The following is a 22,513-nucleotide window of genomic DNA, read 5'->3' on the forward strand; positions in this document are numbered from 1 at the left end:
TTTCAGCAGCCCCCTCCCCCATTTTAATTTTGCCCTGGGCCCAGCACTTTGGGTGGATGGCCCAGACTGCTTTATGCTCACTCACCCACTGGGGAACACTGCATGATGGCAGGCAGGGTGGAAGGCCCTGGGAAAACAGGGGTGAACGGAACAGAACTCCCCGCCCTCGAGAAGTTTACTTTGCATCATTTGCCAGATCAGGGAGCTGAGGTTCAGAGACGGGAAGGCCACACAGTGAAAAAGGGGGTGCCCCACACCCCACTCAGAGCTCTCAACCGCAATAGCATATCCCCTTGAGGGTACAGCTGGGGAGGACCCCAGGCACAGAGTCCCTGATGCTGTTCAGAGGGCTCCAGATGTGCTGACGCTGATGAGAACAGCCTTCGTTCCGAGTCACACGTGGAAGCAGAGGCTCAGAGAGGTTAGGTGACTGCTCTGGGCTGCACAGGCAGGCACCAGGCAGAGCTGAGGCGAGGAACCCGGGGCGCTAGGCCCAGGGCCCTGCTCCCGGCCTCTCCAGCACTCTGCCTTTTGAAGTAATCATTCAGAAAGCAGTGACTTTTATAATTACTTGAATCACCATCGTTTTCATTTTTGTCTCAGAACCTGGCCCCCCCGCCCCACCCCCATGCCCTAGGCATGACCCAGTTCACTATAGGGGCTGAACAGTAGGAGTAATAACCAATGAAGGAACAGATTCCTTCATCCTTCACGGTGACACCGACTGCGTCCCCGAGCCCCCAGCCACCTCGGATCTGACATGACTTGTCGCTGGGCCTTGATACCCAGCCTGCTCTGCCTCGCCGTGAGCCGTGATGCAACCTCTCAGTGCTCAGGATGTAGAAAACAGGGTCGTGCCTTCCAGTAAGCAGGCCAGGGCTCGAAGGGGGGGGTGCTGTGGGGAGCGGCGGTTCGCAGCGATGGTTATCGCTGATGAAAAGCTTTCCTTTTCCTCCTGCCTGGTGACTGGGCCGCCTCCCAAGAAGCGGTCACTGGGCAGAGGGTCTCCGTGCCCATCGTGCGGCCTGACCCGAGGAGCGTCCGTCTGGCAGGCTGCAGCCCGGGGTCGTCTCTAGGGCTCCGGAAGAGACCCCTGCCCAGAGTGGCCCTTCCATCGTCCTCCCTGCCCCTTGCTGCCTGTCATTCGTTTGTTATTCAATGACGCATTCTCCTGCCTGGCCCTCTTCTAGGCTCTGGGGACACAGCCGAGGATGCTGGACAGGACCCCCGCCCTCAGGAGTTCCGGTTCTAGCCCGAGATACCTGCACTGGGGTGCTTTTTGACCGGATGCCAGAGATTGGAAATTCCACCTCATTGGGCACTGGATTTTTTTTTTTTTTCATCATAAACATATGTGAGTTCTGTCCTGGCCGGGTAGCTCAGTTGGTTAGAGCATTGTCCCATACACCAAGGTTACAGGTTCGATCCCCGGCCAGGGCACATACAAGAAGCAACCAGTGAGTGTGTCCATAAGCAGAACAACAAGTCAATGTTTCTCTCTCTGTGTCTCATTCAATTAAAAAACAGTAGTGAGTTTTGTCAGGGGCATAGCCAGGGCACTTTTGAACAATTTCAGGTGGGAGGGTGGATCTGGTCCCTGTTGCTCACTTCTGGCCAGAATCAGAGGTTTTTGCGGATGAAGGAGCCTCCGGGCCTGGGAGAGACCGGACCCGAAAGGCCGCCGGGTGCTCACGTGCTGCAGGGTCCCAGCAAGGCTACGAGGGCCTCTCGGCCGCGTCGGGGTCGTGGAAGCAGGGGCGCCGCACGGAGGGTGAGGACCCAGGCGACGCGCCCGCGCTCACAGAGCCGCCACGCCCGGGGCTGCATCGTGGTTCTGCGCGTGCGCGGGCCAGTCCAGCCCATCCTTCCCTTTTACGGCTAGAGGCCAGTGGCAGGCTCCAAGTCACACGCTGGTGAGGACCCAGAGCCACTGGCCTCTAGCCTAGTGCTTCTGCTAACACAGACAGGGGTCAGGGGTCACCATCCCCAGCCTTGTGTTGGCTTGTCCCTTCCATCTCGGGCTTGTCTGGGACGCTCTGGCTTCCCCAGGGGGCAGAGGTCAGCTCAGCTCAGGTTCCCGGAGCCCGGCTCCGGGGAGGAAGGCGACGAGGCGAACTGGCCGGAGTGCCATTCCCCCAGGGCCCCAGACCGCCTCCGTCTGGTTCCCGCCCGGCCCCCGCGCCCACGCCGGGCACCGCACCAGGCACCGTACCAGGCACCGCATCGGACCCCGAGTAGGTGTTCAAGGCACACTCACTGAACGATGAGACGCGGAGGAGCGGATTCGGGGTCAGACGGCAAGGAACCCCGCCTCGGCGGCCTCCTCTGTGAACAGGAGCCCGCCGCCAGCATCTCTGCCTTTCACCTTGTCCGAGGCCGTTGCTGTAACGGACGCTCTGCGAGGCATTCGCTCTCACACCGCCGTATTCCGGCATCTAAAACAGCGCCCGGCACGAGGCGGTGCGTGAGAAATCCTTGCAGGACGAACCAATGGGAGTGGAGCACCTCGGCTTCCCTGGAGGTGGGGGCCTGGGTCCCCCGGGTGCCGGTGAGCAGCACGCAGTTTGACCGGAGACCACGGCGTGGCTCCGGGCCCTGCCACTTTTATTTTCTTTTCTTAAAGATTTTGTAGGGAAGGAGAAAGAGAGGAAGAGAAACATAATGTGTGGTTGCCTCTTGCACGCTGCCGCTGGGGACCTGGTCCACAACCCCAGCATGTGACCTAACTGGGAATTGAACCGGGGACCCTTCGGTTCGCAGGCCATGCTCGAGCCACTGAGCCACACCAGGGGGGTCTGGCTCGGCCACTTTTGCTGCGTCTCTGAGCCTCCAGTTCCCCAGCGCACTAGTCAGGGGAGTGGGTCTCTAAGTCAGGGCCTGCTGAGTGAGGGTCAGGTGAGGTCATGCACCCAAAGCGCCCAGTGGGGCTCCGGGAACAGAGACGGGGCTCTAGTCATCGAACATCTCACGTGTCTAAGGGTGAGGGTGCATTTTTCTAAAGGGCCTTTTTCTCCAGAAGGACTCTTGTCCCTGGGCTTCCCCCAAAAGGCCCAGAGGTTGCTCTCCTGGAAGAGGAGGCCGCACGGAAAGTAAATTGCTGTGAAATCTGCTTGGGGCCACGCAGACGCCCCTGGGGCCCGCGGGCCAGCGCCCCGTACGCCTGCCGTGACGGGGTCCTGCCGCAGCCAGGTCCCCGTGGGGGAGCCCAGGCGCTGCCCCGCTGCTCTGGTCTCCGGAGGCCCTTTGAAGTTGGAATGTGCCTCTTCTTGTTCTGTGGTTGGCTGGGCCTCAAAGCCAGCAAGCAGCCCGTTCCCTCCCCAGGGCGAAGTGGGAGCTCTGGAGATGGGAGCTGCAGATAGGGAGTGAAATCCAGTCCTGCAGCAAAGGCAGCCAGCAGGTAGAGTGACCGCCCTGCACCGTCCCCGCCACCCCCACGGGGGCCTGTTCCCTCGTGCATCTGGTCTGGTTTAGGTCTCAGCCAACACCCAAGAGGGGAACATGGGTCTTTCTGGCCTCAGCGCTTTGGGTCTGTGGACGCCATAAGTGTATGTCAATTTTTGCCTTGGAAACTGGTCATTCGCAAGAAAAGATTCTGCAAATTTGAAGAGAAGACTGACGAGGCTGACCTTCCTGTGAATTTCGGGGGGTGAGGGAGAGTGGTAGAGAGGGTGAGGCGGCCGGCACTGACCCGGAGAGGGTGGGACGGTCCCAAAGGGGAAGGCGGTGGGCGCCGGGCCCAGAGAGAGTGCTGGGTGCCTGAGAGCGATCCCTATGCTGGTCAGACAGCCAGGAGTGTCCAGACCTAAGGGCCCATCTCTTTCTTCTGAGTTTCCAAAGTCCCACCCGAGTTTGTCTCTGGGCCTCACAAGCCCCCGGCTCTCCCCTGCATCTGCCCCTCCCCGGGGCAAGCGTGCCCCGGTACACGTGTGTGTGTGTGTGTGTGTGTGTGTGTGTGTGGAGCTGCCTGCCACACATTCACCTACTCATCCACTGGTCCGCTCGGGAACGGTAGTGTGGTCGGAAGTCTGTGAACGCACATGGGGGCCAGACAGCTGGAGGTCGCGCTGCCTGCCACCCCCTGGGTGCCTGCGGGTTAGTCCCCCGTCCCTTTCCCCACATCAGCCCTCCGTTCTCTAAGAGGGCCCATCACCCCGGCCCCCTAAAGCTGGACGGCAGCCAGCTGAAGGCATGTCCGGGGACACTGGGGGATTCCGCGCCCGGTGCCGAGGCAGCACTGGCTAAACGAGAGGCTGTCGTCGTTCTCGTCCAGCGAACGTCTGTTGAGCATCTGATTTCTGCCCAGCCCCGTGTCTGTGGCTCTTCCTGGGCCATCCAAGACCGCGGAGAAGGCCTGCCTTCCCGAGCGCACACTCTGAGTCCACACCAAGCTGCAGTCACTCCCCACCCTTACCCACAGGAAGACGCTCCCTGTGGGACCCGAGTGAGGACGATGCTTCCACCCACTCCCGCAGCAGAGCTCAAACTGCCCAGGGCCACCCCGGCCACACGTGCGCCGTCTTAAGGACCCAGGCATGCAAGTGACTCTGACGCTCACACACGCTATTATTTCCTCAGTTTCCTCAGCAGTAAGAGGGGAGGTGGAGGGGTAACTTCTGTCTTTTAGGGTTTGCATGGCAAAGCGAATGCAGCAAGGCTCACAGGGGCAAATGCCCTGTCGGGGACGGAGTATGGGTGACCCCCCCAGATCCGCTGGGAGGTCCCAAAGAGGGCAGGGGCAGCTTCCGAGCACACACGGGGGCCAGGGGCGGGACCCCCGTCACTTCATCGAGAAGCGTTTACACTGTGGGTCCCTGGATGAGTCAGACTCTCATAATTGCAGGCATGAAGGGGAAATGGGGGCGATGAACCTTGGGGTAACTCTTGCACGTACAGGAAAGGCACACGTGCAGCCAGGCCCGGGGACAGCCGAGGGCTTGCACGCTCTCTGTCCCTGCCTGCCCACTGCATTCCCTCAGGCCAGCTCCCTCTGTGCGGCCACAAACATGGCCACCGGGGTCGTCCTGTCTCCTCAGAGAGAGACTGAACTTTCTCCCCTAGACCCAGGCCAGAACATCCAGGGAAGACTCTGACTGGTCCAGTGTGGGCCATGTCAGTCAGCCTGGGCGGGGGTGGGGGCAGCTCAGGGGGGAGCTGCGCCCCACAGACCCTGACCCCAGGGTACCAGGACCCCGCCAGGTCCCACTTTGGCACTGAGAATGTCCACCACTGTCCTCTTACCACACTCCGCACTGAGCTGGCATGCGTGTCACGTGCCCAGGTAGGACCAGGAGTTCCGTCAGCACGACAGCAGTGTCGGGCGCTGTTTCCATTCTTCTTTCCCCCCTCCCTGTGGCCACCCCACACAGGACGGCTACGTCGAGCAGCCTGGTTCTGCGGTCCTGCAACGTCCAGGAAAGAGAGGGAAGGGGGGAGGCAGGGGCAGAGAGCGGCCGGCCCGGGGGTCCGAGGGCTCTCGGCTGCGGCCTCACCTTCCCAGGAGAACCCCCAGCCCGGTCACTGCGGCCTCCCCAGCCTCGCCTCGCACGTTCTGCACACCTCCCTGCACGTACTGTACTAGTTTGTTTTACTGTCATCTGAGGCGCCCACACGGGTCAGGAGACACAAAGGGTCTTTGAATGCATCCCGTCTTCTTTCTGAGGCCGGCCCACCCCTCTTTCTGCCAGTGCGGTTCTGTCTGGGCCCCTCAGTTCGCTTGCTGGCCTTGCTGTAATAAAGGACCACAAATGGGGCGACTTAAAGAACAGAAGCGGCCCTGGCCGGTCTGGCTCAGTGGATTGAGTGCTGCCCTGTGAGCCAGGGAATCACTGGTTCCATTCCCAGTCAGGGCACATGCCTGGGTTGCAGGCCAGGCCCCAGTGGGTGACCCATGGGAGGTGACCACGCATTGATGTTTCTCCTTCTTCCTCTATCTCTAAAAATAAATAAATAAATAAATAAATAAATAAATAAATAAATAAATAAAAGAACAGAAACGTATGGGCTCCAGCCGAAGGTCCAGGTGTCGGCAGGCTGATTCTTCCTGGGGCTGGGAGGGAGGGAGAGAGGGGCCCCGCCCGGCCGCCAGCTCTGGAGTTGGCTGGCTGGCAGTCTGACGTCGTTGCCCGGGAGATGCGCCCCCTGGCCTCAGCCTCCAAATTCACGTGGCGTTCTCTCTGTGTGCACATCTCTGCCCAAGCCCCCTCTTTTGGTAAGGGCCCCGGTGGCTGGGTGCCCACCGCCCTGAGGGTCCCAACCTAACGTGATGACCGCAGAAAAGACCCTGTTCCCAAATAAGGTCACAGTGGGGAGGTGGGGGCACTAGGACTTCAGTGTCTTCTGGGGAGGGAAAGGGTTGGCTCGGAGGCGTGCCGTTCTCACCCCTCCCCCATCCCAACCAGGTCACTGCTCCTGGTCCAGCCCCCCGGCCAGCCGGCCCCCATCGCCCCAGACCGCCCCCAGCCCTGCCGTCCCCCTCCGTGCTCTTCCTTCTCGTGTGCTGTGGTAGCAGCACTTGTGTGCCTCTCAGATGCCCACTCCACGGGGACAGGCGTGGGACGGCCGCGTGGACACAGCCTGAGCAACCGCGTGAACGAGGGAGAGACTCATCTTTGCTGACCACAGAGACGAAGCGGCCTCCCACGCAAGAGCCTCGGAGGCCAGGAGGCCAGCGTTCGGTCCAGAGGGACGGAATGTGTGCCGGGGCCCACCGGGGTCACCCCCACCCTCACGCACCCTTGCCAGCTGTGGACCCACGGTCACTGCCTCTCCCTCCCACCCTGCACGCACGAGGGGAGTGTCTCTGTGAGCTCCGCCGGGCAGGGGAGGCCTCCCACCTCCAGGGACGGCGGAGGGGAGTCAGACGGGACAGTAAAGTGAACGGCTGTGAAACCGAACCCTGGGCATCGAGCTGGGGGGAGGGGGCGGGTTCATTGAAGGTAAGGCGCCCGCCCGAGGGAGCATCAGCTTTCAGGAACGCACTCCGGCTGGTAGGGGGCCAAGTGTGCCCCAAACTCCAGGCCCCCGGGCACCCTGCCAGCAGGTCTGGGCCAGATCGAGGGGCGGGCCTTTTGGAGTCCCCCCCCCCCAGCTGCTGTGGCCACTCAGGGCTCCCTGGGGTAGAAGATGCAGATTTGACTTTTGTGGCTGGTTCCTTCCCTCGGATGAGGTTGAGGAGACCAGGTGGGCACATCGAGGTGGACACCTCTCTCCTGGCTCAGCTGAAGCAACTCAACTTGCTCCCCTCAAAACCCCAATCATCTTGCCTCCCAGGGACCCTCGGGAACTCCCTGGAGGCAGCCAGTCTCCAAGAGAGAGATGCAGGCCTCCCGACACCCGGCCCAGGACGAGGGCAGGCTGGAAAAAGTGACTCTCGGGCCAGTCACCGAGTTTTTCCCCAGTGAAAGGCTGAGTCATCGCAGCAGGCCTGGGCTGGCGGGGACGCGCGCCGCTGGCCGGGGACAGGCCTGGACAGTGAGGGCCTTGTCTGAACTGCTGGTCCGTGAGAAACCGGGGTCAGGGAGCGGGGCCCTGCCCAGGAGACACCCGCGGGCAGCTGGGGGAGGCCTGAAGGAAGCTGTGGATGCAGTGCGGTGGGGCCCTCCCCTCGCAGCCCTCCCCGGCGTGGGGGGGGGGCCTGGCACAGCAGGGCCGGGGGAGGTCTGCACAGGCCGGGGGGCGGGGCAGGGAGAAATAAGCCTTAATGACCCGAGGCAGGGACGTTCTGGTCTTCCTCCTCTCAGGAAGTGCGCACAGAGAAAACACTGAGCTTAAAATGCGTGTAGAGAAACCCAATGAGGTCTTGCTTTTCTTCATGAGGTCCTGATGATTTTCTCTGAGCCATCAAAAAGCTACTTTGAGGGGGAGGGAAGGAGCGGGGGTTCTGCTCTCCTAGTGCCCTGAGCCCGGTCCGGCTGCCCTTCGGGTAGTTCAGCACAGGGTATGGAGCGCAGAGTTTGCCTCCAGTGGCTTCCCCCGAGCCTCTGCCCTCCCTGTGCCATTGTGCATGGTGATGGCTGGGGCTCTTCAGCAAGGACTTTAAGTCAGGGTAAATCCTGGCTGTGCCAGCTGCCCGCTGTGTGACCTTGGGTAAGTAAGGTCACTTGATCTCACAGAGTCTCAATTTCTGTTGGTGTAAAATGGAGCTTACACGAGATAATACATGTAGAGCAGAGTCTGGTACGCATGCTAGATCTCTTCTAGCTTCTCCCTTTATCCCCTACAAAGCTTCTTTTAGGAAAGAATGGCATGGCAGTCATTTACACGGTAGTGTGAATGAGCTCCTGTGTCATTCCTCATTCGTTTATCCAACAAGTGCTTGTGCCCCTGCCGTGAGCCTGAGGTAGACTCTGTGCTACACACTCTACGTACAGGTGCTTCTCTTAGTACTCACAACAGTCTCTACCAGATCACGAAGACCACGTTGGGGGAGGAGGGACCAGAGACTCAGAACCGGGAAAGGATGTGGCCGAGGTCACACAGCAGTTATCTATTCTTTCAGGAAACACTGACAGAATTTCTATTTGGCCTCATGATGGGTGCTAGGGGCACAACTGGGGGTGAGCTGAAGGCCCATCTTCAGCTGCCCCTGCTGAGGGCACTTGCACATTTTTGCCCCTGCTCTGATCATGAGATCCCCCCAAACGCCTGTGCACATGGGCAGGAAGAGCTTCCCCGAATCCTCCCGGGGGCCCTGGCGGGGAGTTGCCCTCTTCCCCGTGGCAGGCCTGGCCCTGCCCTCAGCTGAGCTGGCAACCCAAACCGCCTGCCGCCCTCTCTTCCCTCCCACACGCTCTCCTGGGCTGCGCCGGGTCCAGGCTTCCGAGGCTGTCTTAGAATCCGATTCTCGTTCTGGTTTTGGCCTTCATGATACAATACGTATTACAGAAACAACACATGTTCGTTGTAAGAGAAGAAGAAGGAGAAGGAGAAGGAAGGAAAACATAAAGAAGCAAAAATTCTCAAAGTAACAATAACTCAAGTCCTGCCAGAATGGTTAAAATTGTGCTGCATTGTCCATCAGAATTTTTCCTTATGCAAACACAATGTATTTAATAATAATAATGGCAACATGGATTTTAGCCAATCTGGCGCTTCCTCTGTGCCAGATACTGGTCTAAGCATCCTGGGCTTTCTAGCTCATTCAAACCTCACAACGACCAGGTGAGCTGATGTCATCATCCTCCTTTTACAGGTGTGCCAGCCGAGGCAGAGGGCAGGGGATTCTCTATTTAACAAAAGATAGGGTTGTCCCGAACATACTGTTTTGTGACCTACTTTCTCCCCCTTTGCAATAAACAAACAAACAAACAAACAAATAAATAAATAATACAGTTTCCCAATTGGCGTCATTGGGCATTCTGGCATTGGCACAAGCCATAAATGGCCCAGTGATTTCTGGGCCATGTTTCTGATTTTTTTTTAAACACGAAGGATGACACAGAGATGATGTCTTTGCAGACCCGATCAGTAACCCCCCTCGGGTGGCTCCCAGATCCCGTGCCCTGGGACACACACGCTCCTGGGCTCTCGCCGCCTCTTGCAAGCTGCCTCCCAACCAGGCAGCGCCCCTGGGTTCCTAAAGGACTAAGAGCCGCCCCAGCCTCGTGGACCCCAGTCTGGTGACAGCTGTTGGGATGGCAGAGGCCCGTCTGCTGATGCCACAATTCCATGGCGGGGAGGGAAACTTTCTGTGTCTGTCTTCTTCTGCTGAGCATCGAGTGTTCGGGGTTCGACCCTCTTGAAGCCCAGATGGGTGCTTTGTTCCTCCGGAGCCCATGGTCACACAGAATGCGTCTGGCCTTTCCGTTTGTCGCCGGGGGAGCATTCTGGCTGTTTTCACCACGATCACAGTGCTGTGATGCACAGGGGTCCCTCTCCTCAGTTCTTCTGGGCGTGTGCCTGGGAGTGGTGTGGCAGGTTGTGTGGTGATGCTGTTTCATTTTTAGAGGCGCCCCAAACCGTTTTCCAGGGCAGCTGAGCCCCTTCCCATCCCCACCAGCAAAGTCTGAGGGGGTCTGGATTCTCCAGAGCCCCCAACACTCATTTTCCATTGGCGCTGTCTCTGCTGCGGCCGGGCCTGGTGGGTGTGAAGTGGGACCTCGCCGCGGTTTTGGCTTGCATTTCCCTGATGACTAACGAGGCTGAGCATCTTTGCAGGGGCCTCTGGGCCACTCACTGGTGTGTCCTCTTCAGAGAAATGCCTCTTCGGACCCTCTGCCCAGTTTTAAGTTGGGGGGGCGTTTCTTTTGGTTGTTTCTGTCTACTTTGTAGTTTTAAACTCTCCATAGTGAAAATAGACACAAAAATATTAGGTATTTTAATGAAAACTTTAGAAAACATGCTCTTTTTGGGGGGGAGGGAGTTTTTTCCCCTCCTTCTCCCACTTGAATGTCCCAGAGACCCTCGTAAAACCCAGCCACCACAGACAACCCATCACGCGGCTTCCCAAACCACGTTCATTCTCCCAACAAATAAGTGAGCCGAGTTGTCTCCCCTCCCCCTCACGGGAGGGTGCAGGGTGGGGAGCGGGCCTGGGACTTGGGTGTAGCAGAGGCTGGCTGTCCCCAGCTTTGTGGCTGCAGCCTGAGGCTGACAGCCCTACCTAGCAGCCCGGTGATTCATCCCCGATGTTCCCACCTCAATGTCTTTGCTAAGATTCCTCCAGGAAGGGAGGGGCCCGTCTGTAGCGGAAGGAACCCCTGGGCCCAAATCCAGCCACATCACAAGACTGGATGGCCAGCGAGACCAGCGTGTCGGTGGCTTCCTCAGCCAATGGGAGAGGCCTCACCGGGCTCATGTTCTGCTGCGGTTGTCGGGCCAAACAGATGGTCTGGGATAAACAGGGGGGTGGTGGCTTTGAGTGGCCTCAGCCTCCCTCTGGGTCTTGGAGAAGGTGGCGGGCGAGGTGAAGGCCGTGCCCGAGGAAGGGGCCGCAGTTCAGCGCCACACATGATCCTGCTGTGTTTTAGCAGTGGAGCTCCTGTTCACGCAAACCCGTGCAATACATAAGTCAGAGGGAAAGGCAGCCGCTCCAGCCGGGGTGGGGGGTGAGCCCCCCAGAGCCCTGCCACCCCCACGCCCACACCACGTGGCCCCTCCGGGACCTCTGGGTCTCGGGAGAACACGCCGGTCCGGTGAACACGTGGTATTTATATGAAACCGCTTGGGAGCTGGACACACTCTGTCTCTGCAAGCCTCAAGGTGGGATCCAGAGGCCCCAGGGAGGCCTGGCCGCGTGTCCGGCTCCAACCTGAGACACTGGCCCTACTCCACGAAGCTGGGCCAATCCTGGGGAGGCGGCCAGAGCTGGGGAGCTGGGCCAGGGCGGGGTGGCCGAGGGGCCTGGGAGGGACAGGTGTTGCAAAGGCTGGTCTCCCAGCTAGCCCTGGTCCCCTTGCAGTTGGGCAGCCTGAAACTCAATCTTATCTCCCCTCCCCGCCCTCCCTTCCCCCCACCTGTCTTCCTCCACCCGCACCCCCCCCCATCAGAACTGCCTGGCCACGTGGGCCCCGTGTAGCTGCTGCCCAGGCCCTGCTCCCGTGCCCCCCCCCACAAGAACTGTGAGAGTAGAAGCAGGCCCCGCCCCCCACCCCAAACACTACGGTATGGAATTTCCTCAAACCCAGATTGTGGTTCGCAGCACCATAACCCCGTAGGGCCCTCTTTCTGCCCAGGAGAGGCCTTTGGGGCTGGCTCTTCAGCCAGAGGGAGGGCCCATCTCTGACAGGGCCTCGTATGTGGGGCCTTGGTAAGGAAGCAAAGAAAGAAAGAGTTGGGCAGCGAATCTGACTCTGAGCTTTAGTCCCCTCTCTGCGCCCTGCGGGCTGCTTCGAGGGTTAACTGAGCTCACTCAAAATGTGGTAGGAACATTGCAATTATTACTACTTTTACTACTACTATTATTACCATGCCTTATTTAATGAGAAGGGCAGCGTGGCTTTGAAGTTAAGCATAGAGACTCTGGAGCCAAATTACTGAGGTTTAAGGTCAAATTCATTGCTGGAGCTGTGTGACCTTATGCAAGTTACTTAACCTCTCTGTGCCTACATTTTGTTAACCATACGAGGGGAAAATTGATTCCATCTACCTCATGCAGCTGCTGTGAACATTTACTGTATGTGGAGCGCTCTGAAGAGTGCCTGGCAAATAAATGGTAGGTGATACTGTCGTGTTGGCTGTTAGTGATAGTATTTATATTATTATTATTATTATTATTATTATTATTATTATCATTAACCAGACTCTGAAAGCCTTCACCTTGGAGAGCCACGATCCAACACACTCACCATCCCAGTAATGGTTCAGTGACTCAAAAGCTGTGTGACCTTGGGCAAATGACGGCCCCTGTCTGAGCCTGGTTCTATTCATCCACCAATTGTGAATGACGGTAGTTCTCCTACAGCACTTCTAGGTTGTCAGGCTTTGGTAATGAGTGATGGCCCATGGAAAGCTTCTGGTTAATTAGGCCCTAGTCCCTAGCCCTGCCTGAATTCAGCTCCCCGCCCCACCCCACCCCTGCGGGCCAGTGCTCGGATTCCCTCCTGCTGGGCGTGAGCGGGGGCTGCCAGGCCCTATTCTGGGGGCCGAGTGATCCCGCCTGCTTGCCGTGCCCAGCTTCCCCGGGGATTAGGTTTCTGCTGACGCGATGCCAGGCACGTCTGCTTCCAGGAACCGGCAGCCGCATTTAGCCTCGGGCCGCACATGAAAGGCTGCAGTCGGAAACGTGACGTTGTGTCAACAGGCGAGGCGGGTCAGCGCGGGGTGAGACCATCCCGGCGGGCCGGGAGGTTCACGCCCTGCCTGAGCACCGCCAGATCCCAGCCTCCGCTCCCCCGCTGCCGCCGCCCTGGGCCCCGGACCAGCTCTTCGCCCCCTCACGCTCACACCCCCTCCCCTGTTAAACAGAGATCCTCTTTGTCCCCATCTCCCTCTGAGCCACTTGGAACCTGCTGCAACTCAGCTAGAGGAAGGTCAAGGGCAAACGAGAAGCAGCAAGGGACGGCTGCCACGTGAGGGGGTTTGGATGGGGCAGATGGCGGCAGGGGGATTCTCCACTGACCATGTGTTGAACCCTCAAAACTTTTTTAGCGCAGGTCGCCCCAGCCACTTCCTTCTGTCCCTGCAACAGTGTGTCCTTGAGTCGGGGCTCAGGGGACAGGGGCGTGCAAAACCAGTTTGCTCTTGGTTTCCACCCTGAGCTGCAGCCCCAGCATAAACTTGACTTGTTTGGGTTTTACCTAAATTCGGTCTAGCGATTCATGGAGGAATTTGGGGGCTTGTCAGGCAGGAGGTCCGGGGAGAAAGAGGAACTTACAGACTGGCCCTGTGCCTGGTACTTGACACCAGAGGGGTCTCAGAGTCCTTCCTTTCCTAGTTAAAAGCAGGTGTGTCACCAGAGAGGTGACAGACCCCCTGCTGGCTGGTGAGTCCCCCCAGCACACCTCCTGCCTCCTGGTTCAGGGCTCCTTCCAGGACACCATGCTGCCTGGGGACAATTGTACCTTCTAGACCTTGCAGTCTGTACACAAGCCAGGCAATTATCCACTGTCACCTGCTGGCTCCTAGGAGACAGGGAAGGTGACATTTGAAGCCAACAGTCAGGATAGGCAGGTGGCGTCTTTGCCTGGCTGATGACTGCCCAGGGTGGGCCCCCTGCTCCGGGTCCAGACGACAGAGGGTTCTGGAAGATTGGGGTACTGTGCAGCCTGGAGTGCGGGGAGCCAGGTGCCGGCCACCAGAACACATCAGGACGTCTGGAGGAGGGGCGGCGTGGCACCGGTACGCTACCTGCCGGTTCCCACTTCCATTCCCATGGGGTTCTTTCTTTCTCAGAAGGGCACTTGACGAGGGAAAGCCAATCTTCCTTCACGCAGAAAACGCCCACGGAGAGGAAGTCCAGGAAGGATGCAGAAAATAATTATGGGATGTTGCCTTCAGCAGCTATGAGACAGGATGTGGCGAATCCATTAGATCTTGCTGGGCTCGAAAAATCTGGGCTGCCCCGGGTGGCGAGCCGCTACCCCGCGTCAGTCATGGCCGCGCGACCGTCAGTCATGGCCGCGCGACCCCCCAGGGCGGTGCTGCTCCGGGCACCCACCCTGCTGCTGCTCCCGAGCCACCGAGGCCCACGCCTTCACTCTTTGGTTTTCCTGCCAAGTCCTAGGGACCATGACACAGGCAGACCCGGGGTCAAAAGTCCTATCTGGTTAACTGTGGAAGGAGGGTTAGGGCGATGGTGAACCTCTAGCAAGGGGGAGTTGAAAAAAAACAAAAATGTACACAAATATTTACCCACTAAATCGACTCAGCTTTTTCGGTCTGACGGAAGACAAGGCCGGGGAGACGCTGAGTGACAGGGCGGGAGGGGAGGACTGGGCCACCTCTCACGGTCGAGCTACTAGACAGAATGCAAGGGACCCTCTTTCTCTTCCACAGGAAAAGGATTATTTTATTAAGTACTTTAAACAACTACTTAACATTGAGTCATAGATAAAAATATTTACAATTTCACACCTTCAGGAAGGCTCCAAAATATAAACACTGTACCTCTCCCTAGAGAAAAAAAAATCTTCTCTTCAAAAACAGGAATACATTCATTTTTCTCGCTTTGTGGATCAAGTAATTATACAAATAGACATCTAAAACAGCTTCCTTTTTTAATATATTTATATAATATATAGTTATAACAGTTTTACAAATAAAGGCAACGACTTTATACCAAAATAAAAACAGGAAAAGCAAGAGTGAAAATGTGGCCGGCGATCAGGCATAGCGCAGTTCAGAAGCTGGTGCGGGGCTGGCTGGGCGAGTCCTGAACGACAGACTCTGGACCAAAAATAAAACTTCTCTGAAGGAGACTGAACCCCCCTTAGCAACGGGGACCCTCCCTGAGCCGCTGGGCAAGGGGAGCTGGCCTGCAGAGAGGACCTGGTCGGGGGCCAGGTAGGAGGCCCCTGAAAAGCGAAGCCTGGCGGGAGCTCCGGGGTAGAAGGGAAACAGGGTCTAGCTTTGCTCATTGAAAGTAGCAGTTCGTCCCTCCACTGGGTGCACTTGGGGAGCTCGGGCCTTCGGGTCCGCACCTCTCAGACCCCGGTGAGCTGCCCCCGACAGCAAGACTGTCCTGAGGTGACACCTGGAAACAGGTGCCAGAGGCCTCAGGGGACTCCTTCCTTCCTCCTCCCCTGGCAGCTGGGCTGGTCAGGGACCCTTTTCAGTTCCTCAGGGAGCTCATCGCTGCCCAAGCCCAAAAGCCCGGGGAGGGAACTGCATTCTCCCTGTTGGTGGGGGCAGACCTGCGGAGACCTCCCCAAACCGCTGCCGTGCTCGGCCAGCGTCCAGCATCGACCACCTGGCCACCCTCAGAGAGCTCCACCTGGCAGCCCTCTCCTGGGGCGGTGAGTCACCGTGGCAACAGGAGGGAGAGGGGCGGGGTCAGGAGAGCGGGCTGGGCGCTGCACTTTGGAAAGCCCTCTTCTGAAAGTACCTTTTTCTCAAAGCCACAGACCTGGCTCCCGACGTGGAGGCTGACTCACAGACCGAGGCTTTGAAGCTTTTGGAAATCCAGCTGATTCCTATCAGGAGGGGGTTCTTCTCCCGGTGGGGTAAAGCCTGGCGGTCCGCCTCCATCCCCCAACACTCCTGCCGGCAGGCACCCCTTCCTGTGTCCCTTGGACCACAACTAACACATGGGCACCCCCCACCCGACCCCCCACTGTTGTGTCCAGCCTCAGCAAACCTTGCACACACTGGAACAGTCTCACTGTGCTCACAAACACACTTTTTGGGGGGGTGGGGAAGAAAAGAGGGTGGCAGGCGCAGCAGCAGGACCCCCGAAAGAGTTTAGTCTTTGGTTTCTAAGTGTAAAGGGGGTACCTGCTTCAGGGCGTGGAGCAGGGCGGAGGAGTCCAGGGCCGGGTGGGGCGGTGAGGGGGAAGGGGGTCTCTGCGGCAGGAGCAGGGGGCCTGAGAGCTTGTCCGGGGTCATGAGGCCGGAGAGGGCTGCGGCGGAGGCGTTGAGGCCCGGGTACAGCAGGGGCACGGAGGTGGGGTACCAGCACTTCTCCAGCATGGGCAGGTAGGCAGTGGCCGTGGGCGGGATCAGGTAGAAGGGCAGGCAGAAGGGGGGCTGGTGGGGGTGTGGGCCCAGGAATGGGGAGCCCACGGGGTCCCCGCCAGGGAAGCGGCCTTCCTCCTCGGAGAGCTGCACCCTGCTCTTTTTGGTGGGGGGCTCTTCGGACTCTTGCTTGATGGCCCCGATCCGCTCTCCCGCGGTGAACCTGTGCCCTTGCTCACTTTTGAGGTAGGGCTGCTCGCCGCGCGGGTCGCCCTTCTCCGACTCGCCTCCATAGCCGCTGTCGGTGTCTGTGTCGCTGCCGCTCTGCTCCCCGCCGGAGTGAGCGAAAGTCCGCTGGATGACGGGCACGCAGTTCTTGCCCGGGCCCTCGGAGCCTCTGGCCAGGGCGCCGGGTTTCTCCTTGAAGTCCTCCACCTTGGGACCTGGCTCCGACGCCTTCCTGGGGGGGCCCCCCTGCAGCAGCTCGGAGACCACCCGGTGCAGGTGGGCGACCAGCTGCGAAGACTTCAGGTCCCGTGCATTCTCGTGCTTGGCCAGGTACTGCAGCACCTCCCGGGCACAGGTCTGGAAGCCCGAGCAGAACATCTCTTGGCCTGCTTCGATGCTCCTCCCGGACAGCTCCCCTGGATGGACACAGAGGCAAGGGGAGGTGTTTCAGGAGGCCCGAACCGCCCAAGGCCCCCAGCTGCGCCCCTCGTTAGGACTCTTGCTCCTCTGAGTGTCCAGCTCCGAGAGTCATTTGAGCAGAGGAAACATGGTAGCGTGTGGAAGGATAAGAAATAATCGAATAAAAATCTCCCATCACCCCACCACCGGAGATAAAATGCATGCCTCGGCTGCAGAAGACCCCAGCGTGGAAGCAGACCATGACGAAGAAAGACACGTTATGTCCCCTCCCGTTGAGTGTGCAGGCTGTTCCTGAGCGCCCTCGAATGTCTCTGTACCACGGAGCTGATTTACAGAACATCAGTCTCACTGTGGCGAGATGGGCGGAGGCCACCTGGCCATAAAACAGGAGAAGGAGTGAAGGGACAATGTCACCTCAGGCAATCTTACTTTCAGTGACTTATAACCGTGACAGACATGCTGTCATCGGTAAACAGACTATTTTGAAGCATTTTCCATGAATGTGACCCGCGGCCCCCAGGAAGTTAGGTGTGAGAGGTCAGCTTTCTGTGTGCGAGGGCCGGGCAGACGCATGGGCTGGGGTTCGGGGACTCTCACCCCCCCAGACTCGTCGGGCAGGGCAGAGCAGAACGGCATGAGGGGTGGGCAGGAGAACCGCTCCCCAGCCCGTCCAGCGTTATCTGGAAGCAGTGAGCCGAGAGGGTTGAAGGTGAGTGAGATTCTCTGGAAGGGAGGAGAAACCAGTGACGAAACTCCAGCGGTTTCGCTAGGTTGCGCAATCCACCGAGATACCCAGTGGCTATTCAGGGAACCACATGAAATGCGGGAAAAACTCCCCTGTCACTGGGCCAGGACCCTGCCACACACAGAGCCACGAGGGAGTGGAGAGCCAGGAAAACACTGGGGCATGCCCGCGCTCCCTTCCCAGTGGAAGAGGGCCGAGAAACCAACTGTGGAACACCCACGGGGCGAGCGGTAGGTGCCTTGCCATGCTACTCGGGAGGGGGCAAAGCGCCCGGAACCCAGAAACTCGGAAGCCAGAATGCCACAGAAACATTTTATCATCTGACTAATAGGTGTTCCTGCCAGGTGGCGCACAGCGGCATTGCAAATGAAAAGCCTGACATTTCAGGAAGGACAGAACGGTGGCGTCTCCCCCTACGGACGGGCACCAGCCTTTCCGTGCAGGAGTGTTTCTTGGAGCAGCTGTCGAGCCCACAGGTCTGTCTGTGCTAGAACGCTCCACCAGACGCCAGCCAGACGCAGGCACTCACCGGCTTGCAGACCGCTCTGCAGGGCCAGGATTTTCTGCTGCTGCTGGTCGATGAGGTTCGTGAGGGCTTTCACGTGCTTCAAGGTGAGCTCAAGGACCACTGCTTTCTCCAAGTGACCCAAAGTCTGGAATCAAAAGAAATCCCCGTCAGCGGCGAGGTCGGACAGGTCTCAGTCTGGGACCCTGATTAGCACTGAGAAATGTCTCCAGAGCAGAAAGAGGAACACTCAGCTAGCCTACACTGGTTGGCTACACTTAATTTTAAAAAACGGTCTATTCCTCATCGGAGCACACACAATGAGGGCCACCTACGTGGGGAGGCGGTTTGGAAGCCGCGGCTGCCGTGGGAGAAGGCTTTGGCAGGTCGCCGCTCCAGCAGCCGCCGGCTGACTGTCCTCAGGGGAATCCGAGCAGGCCAACGCTTCCCTGCCCAGTGTCAGCCGGAGGAGGGACCTGGACCGCCTCTGGCAGCCAAGAGGCTTTCCCTGCTTCTTCCCTGACACCCTTTCGGACCTCGAACCTCATCCGGGCTTTTTTGCTTCCTCTTCAAATACTATTTACTTTTCCTTTCCCCAACCAAAGGCAGCCAAGCTAGTAAGCTGTTGGCTTCTGCTAAGGAAGGGCAGATGCGAAAATCACATACCAAAACAAATCCTCTTATTAAAAAAAAAAAGAGAGAGAAAAGGGGTTGAATAAAATCCGAGTGCTGGTTTACTCAAGTCAGGAAAACCCGAGAACCCTGAAGTGCACCAGAAGGGAAAGTCGAAAACTCACGGAACGGAAGGCCGGCTGGCGTGGGAGCCAACTTGGAGAAGTCCAAGCGGTTCTCGCCTCATTTGCATGAGGCTGCCAGAAAATACCAGCGCCGAGGAAGGGTCCCCCCACGCAGAGCCACCCGGGCTGGGACCCAGCCCTCTGCCCTGCAGTTCCCCGCGGGGCCTGCAGGCGGCGAGTGACCCCCGCCCGCCCTCTGGGCCCGGGAGCCGGCTTGGAGCGCCGCCAGCTTCTCACTTACTGTAAGTTTGAGATGTTCGGGCAGGAGATCCTTCAGCTGGGCGATGCACTCGTTAATCCGGTCACGTCTCTTTTTCTCGATGAGCCGGTGCGGCAGTTTGTAGGTCTCCTGCAAGGCGCACGCGGAGGCAGTGGGCACCGGAGCCAGGGGGTGAGAAGCCCCTTCCTGCCCACCGTCCGGCGCGAGGAGAGTCCGGGCTGCGCGGCAGTCACACCCAGAACCACCGCCTCCCGCCCCTGCCTCTCCGAGCCACTCGGTAGAGGCACCGGCCCGCACCTTGCATAACCCCTCCAGCCTCGGAGTGAGAAAACTTTTCTTGGAAACTCAGCGCGCGTGCTAGGGGCTGGGGTCCCCAGGGGCGCGCGGGCCTCTTACCTTGCTGTCTTCGCTGCGCTTTATTCCTCGCCTCGACTTGTACACTTGGTACATGTGGGCAAAATCCATCCTGCAGAGATAGGGGCCAGGAAGTGTCGTGAGTGTGCGTGCGCCTGGGCTGCAGAGCCCGGCGGGCAAGAACCCCCAGAGGCTCCCGGAGCTGCTCCTAGTCGAGATCGGTGCGGAACGCAGGGCTGGAGTCGAGGCTCCAGCTGCGAGGGGCCAGGGCTGCCCACTTACCCTGGTAGGTCTCCGGGTTCCCGTCCTGGCGCCTTGGGCAGGCAGGCGGGGGGCGGCTGCGCGCTGGGGATCCGCTCCATGGCACCGCGAGCCGGGGCCACTGTGCGCTCCTGTCTGCGGGAGAGCGTCGGGTGAGAACTGTCCTGGAGGGGCCCTCGGATCTCTCCCCGGCAGGGCTCACTCTGGGTCTGAGCTCCCCGAAACCCGCTGCGCTGCCGGGAGCTGCGGCGTGGAGGTGCTGCTGCTTCAGTTGGGGGCGTGCATAGCGTCTCCGCGGCCTCTGGCTCCGGCTCTGCGCGCAGCCTGGCGGAGTGTGCTCCCTGTGCCTCTGCGCCGTGCGAGCCAAGTGAATGAGAAGTGGGGCGGGCGGGGAGGCGGGCGGGAGCGCGGGGGGGCGGCTAGGGCGGGGGCCGCAGGGCGAGCCGCGGAGTCACGGAGAGGCTGCGGGCTGGGTTAAATGGGAGCGAGTGGGTGGGTTGGAGCTACGTGTTCCACCCTGTGACTCCAGGCACGTCTGGCCGCCGCCGGGGAGGGAAGGAGCGACCTGCCCGCCCTCCTCCGACTTCATCACATGAGGCTCACGTGTTGGACAACGCTCTGGCGGCTGCGAGGGGCCCCCACCCCCGGCCCCCAGGTGTTTGCGGTGCGGCTGCCTTTCCCCGAAGAGGGGGAGGCAGCGCGGCCGGGGTCCTGTGCAGCTGGGCGGGGGGTGCGGAGGCTGGAAGGGGAGCCAGGGGGTGGGTGGTAACGTGGGCGAACCTGCCCCAGGGAAATGAAGTAAGTTCCCGTCTCCTGGGAGGGGACGGAGGAGGATGGATCCGCCAGCGTCTGACTCAAGCCGGGAGAGGAATATCCCCTTGCTCGCTGCAGCCCAGCCCTCTTCCTCCTTCCCCGCTCGGCCGCTCGCAGGAACCGGCGCGCAGCGGAGGGAGTCGCCGGGCCCCCAGCCTTCCCCAGAGGCTGGGTTTTCTTCCCGTCCCGGCTTCCCTGCCCCCACTCTGCTGCCGGGCGTCCAGGAATTGCCCGCCGTGGGAGGGGCCGAGGGGCGGGGCGGATGTCACCCCATGGGAAGCGGGCTGGCGGCCAAGTGCCGGGGCAGCCGAGGCCGCCGGCGAGCACGCTGCGCGCACCTGACCGAGGAGGGTGTGCGCGGCGGCGGCCCCCCCTCCCCGGAGCTCCGCTGGCGGGCACATCCTCCGGGCCGGGCGCACCCCCCTGGATGCCTCGGTGCCCCCCCATCCCCACTTCTCTAGTCAAGCATGAAGAGCTACCGGGCGCAGTGCCTTGCGTCCCCTCCTTCCTCTGCCCCCTCCGGAGGGCGCCCGGGCCGCCTCCCCTCCGGCTGCAGCGTTACACAACCGCGGCGGCGATGCCTGCCCTGCAGCGGCCGGGGCGGAACGCTTCACGTGGCCTGGGCTCCGGCCGCAGCGCCGCCGGCGCTGTGCGCGGCCGGGGGGACCGAGCCCTGGGACGCGGTGTGCCCGCCGGGTCGGCCGCCTCCGCGCCTGCCAGGAACTTGGCGGCGCTGTGTGCGGTCCGCGCGCAGTGCGGGGGGTTAAGAGGGTGGCGAGAGGGACGAGAGGCCGTGTCCGTCACCGCGAATCGTCGCGTTCATTCAGTCTACACGTCTCGTTGAGCCCCCCCCCACTCTGTGCCCGCGCTGTGACCGTGGGAGGGACACCGGGGACATCCAACACAGATTCTGCCCCGATTTTAGGAGGACTTCGGGGAGTTGGACAGATTGGGAAATCAGGGGAAGGCAGCCTGGGAAAATTATATCGGGGCCACTGTCTGGAAGGGAAAAAAAAGGCTTCTTCTTCTTTTTTTTTTTTTTTTGCGGTTTTGTGGTTTTGTTTTTTAATTTTATTTCCTACGAACTGAGGGTGCCTGGGTAGAGGAGGGGGGGGAGCAGCCGTGGGCACAAAGGCCTCCAGGCGCCCCGGGCCTCCGCCCGCTGCGCCCAGGCCCCCACCCTGCCACCTCCCCCGGAAAGGTCCGGCCTCGGTGACCTTCTCGCTCAGCCCGGAGGCGGGAGCCGGCCGAGGGGCCGAGGCCGCGGCGCGCGCCCGCAGCTGCAGCCGGAGGAGGGAGCCAGTGGAAATTCATGACTAAAGCCGGGCGGGCGGGGATTTCACTGACCTCCGCGCCGCCCCGCCGCCCGGCGAGGTGACTGTCAGCCTTTCCCACCGCCGGGGTCAGTCCCCCGCCGCCCTGTGGGAAGGGCCGTAAAAGGGGGGTCGCGGCTAGTCTGGGTGCAGACGGACCTCGGGGGCGGGGTGTGACCTTCTGGCGCTGACCTTGACCACCCAGAGACCTGGGCTTTGCGCGTGGAGCGCCCTGGGAGTGGATTTCCTCCAGGTCGCTTTGGAGAGCTCCCGCTTCCTGTTTATGCCGCACGAGCGTCAGGCTCATTAGCAAGTGTGAGAAATGCCGGCTTTTCTCGGCGGGGACTGACCTGACCTCACCGGGGGGCCCAGCGCCGCCCCCGCCCTGGGCCCCGGTCCCGGAACGAGCTTCTGCTGGCTCCGGCCCGCGCACTCGCTGCCCGAGGGGACCCCTGCCCGGCCGCTTCCTGCCGAGCGGGCGAGGGAGGCCTGCCCGGGGCTTGCGCCTTCACTGCGGGCGACCTGCTTGCTGACCGGAGCGCAGAGGCGGCCTGACTGCGTCAGAGCCACCGTCCCCCAGGAAGTTCGCGCCCCGGGGAGCGAGCAACACGTGTCCCCTCAGCTGCCCGCCCCCGCTTCCGTGGTGCAGGGCCCCTGGCAACACCCTTCTCAAGTTCAGAAGTTATCAATACTTCTTGCCCCCACCTGGCCTACCACTGGAAGTAACAAAATATACCAGTTTCCTATCTTTTTGTTTGCTCCACGTATACCCCCAAGCTTCAGGAACTGTACCCACTTTGCCAAAGT

The 22,513-nt window shown here is 60.2% G+C and overlaps 1 protein-coding gene across 1 annotated transcript; it reads right to left on the reverse strand.

Annotated features, from left to right (window-relative positions):
* Positions 1-14,419: 14,419 nt before the first annotated feature.
* BHLHE40 (basic helix-loop-helix family member e40) lies at positions 14,420-20,076 on the reverse strand. Its single transcript, XM_037128526.2, has 5 exons — positions 19,602-20,076; positions 19,362-19,431; positions 18,987-19,094; positions 17,973-18,096; positions 14,420-16,694 (listed from the first exon to the last, which is right to left on the reverse strand). Exons 1-5 carry the CDS (start codon positions 19,679-19,681, stop codon positions 15,838-15,840), a joined length of 1,239 nt encoding a protein of 412 aa, XP_036984421.2. The 5' UTR covers positions 19,682-20,076; the 3' UTR covers positions 14,420-15,837.
* Positions 20,077-22,513: the final 2,437 nt, after the last annotated feature.

The sequence above is a fragment of the Artibeus jamaicensis genome, unplaced genomic scaffold, assembly GCF_021234435.1.
Source record: "Artibeus jamaicensis isolate MK-2021 breed Jamaican fruit bat unplaced genomic scaffold, CSHL_Jam_final contig_519, whole genome shotgun sequence".
In the NCBI taxonomy this organism is placed as follows: Eukaryota; Metazoa; Chordata; class Mammalia; order Chiroptera; family Phyllostomidae; genus Artibeus; species Artibeus jamaicensis.

Bases quoted from the DNA above. Each gene is read 5' to 3' on its own strand.
- BHLHE40 (XM_037128526.2), bottom strand. From the start codon at position 19,681: ATGGAGCGGATCCCCAGCGCGCAGCCGCCCCCCGCCTGCCTGCCCAAG. The intron at 19,095-19,361 runs GTAAGAGGCCCG...TGCGCCTTGCAG, and splicing joins AGCGCAGCGAAGACAGCAAG to GAGACCTACAAACTGCCGCA. The intron at 16,695-17,972 runs GTGAGTGCCTGC...GTGTCCATCCAG, and splicing joins GCAGAGCGGTCTGCAAGCCG to GGGAGCTGTCCGGGAGGAGC.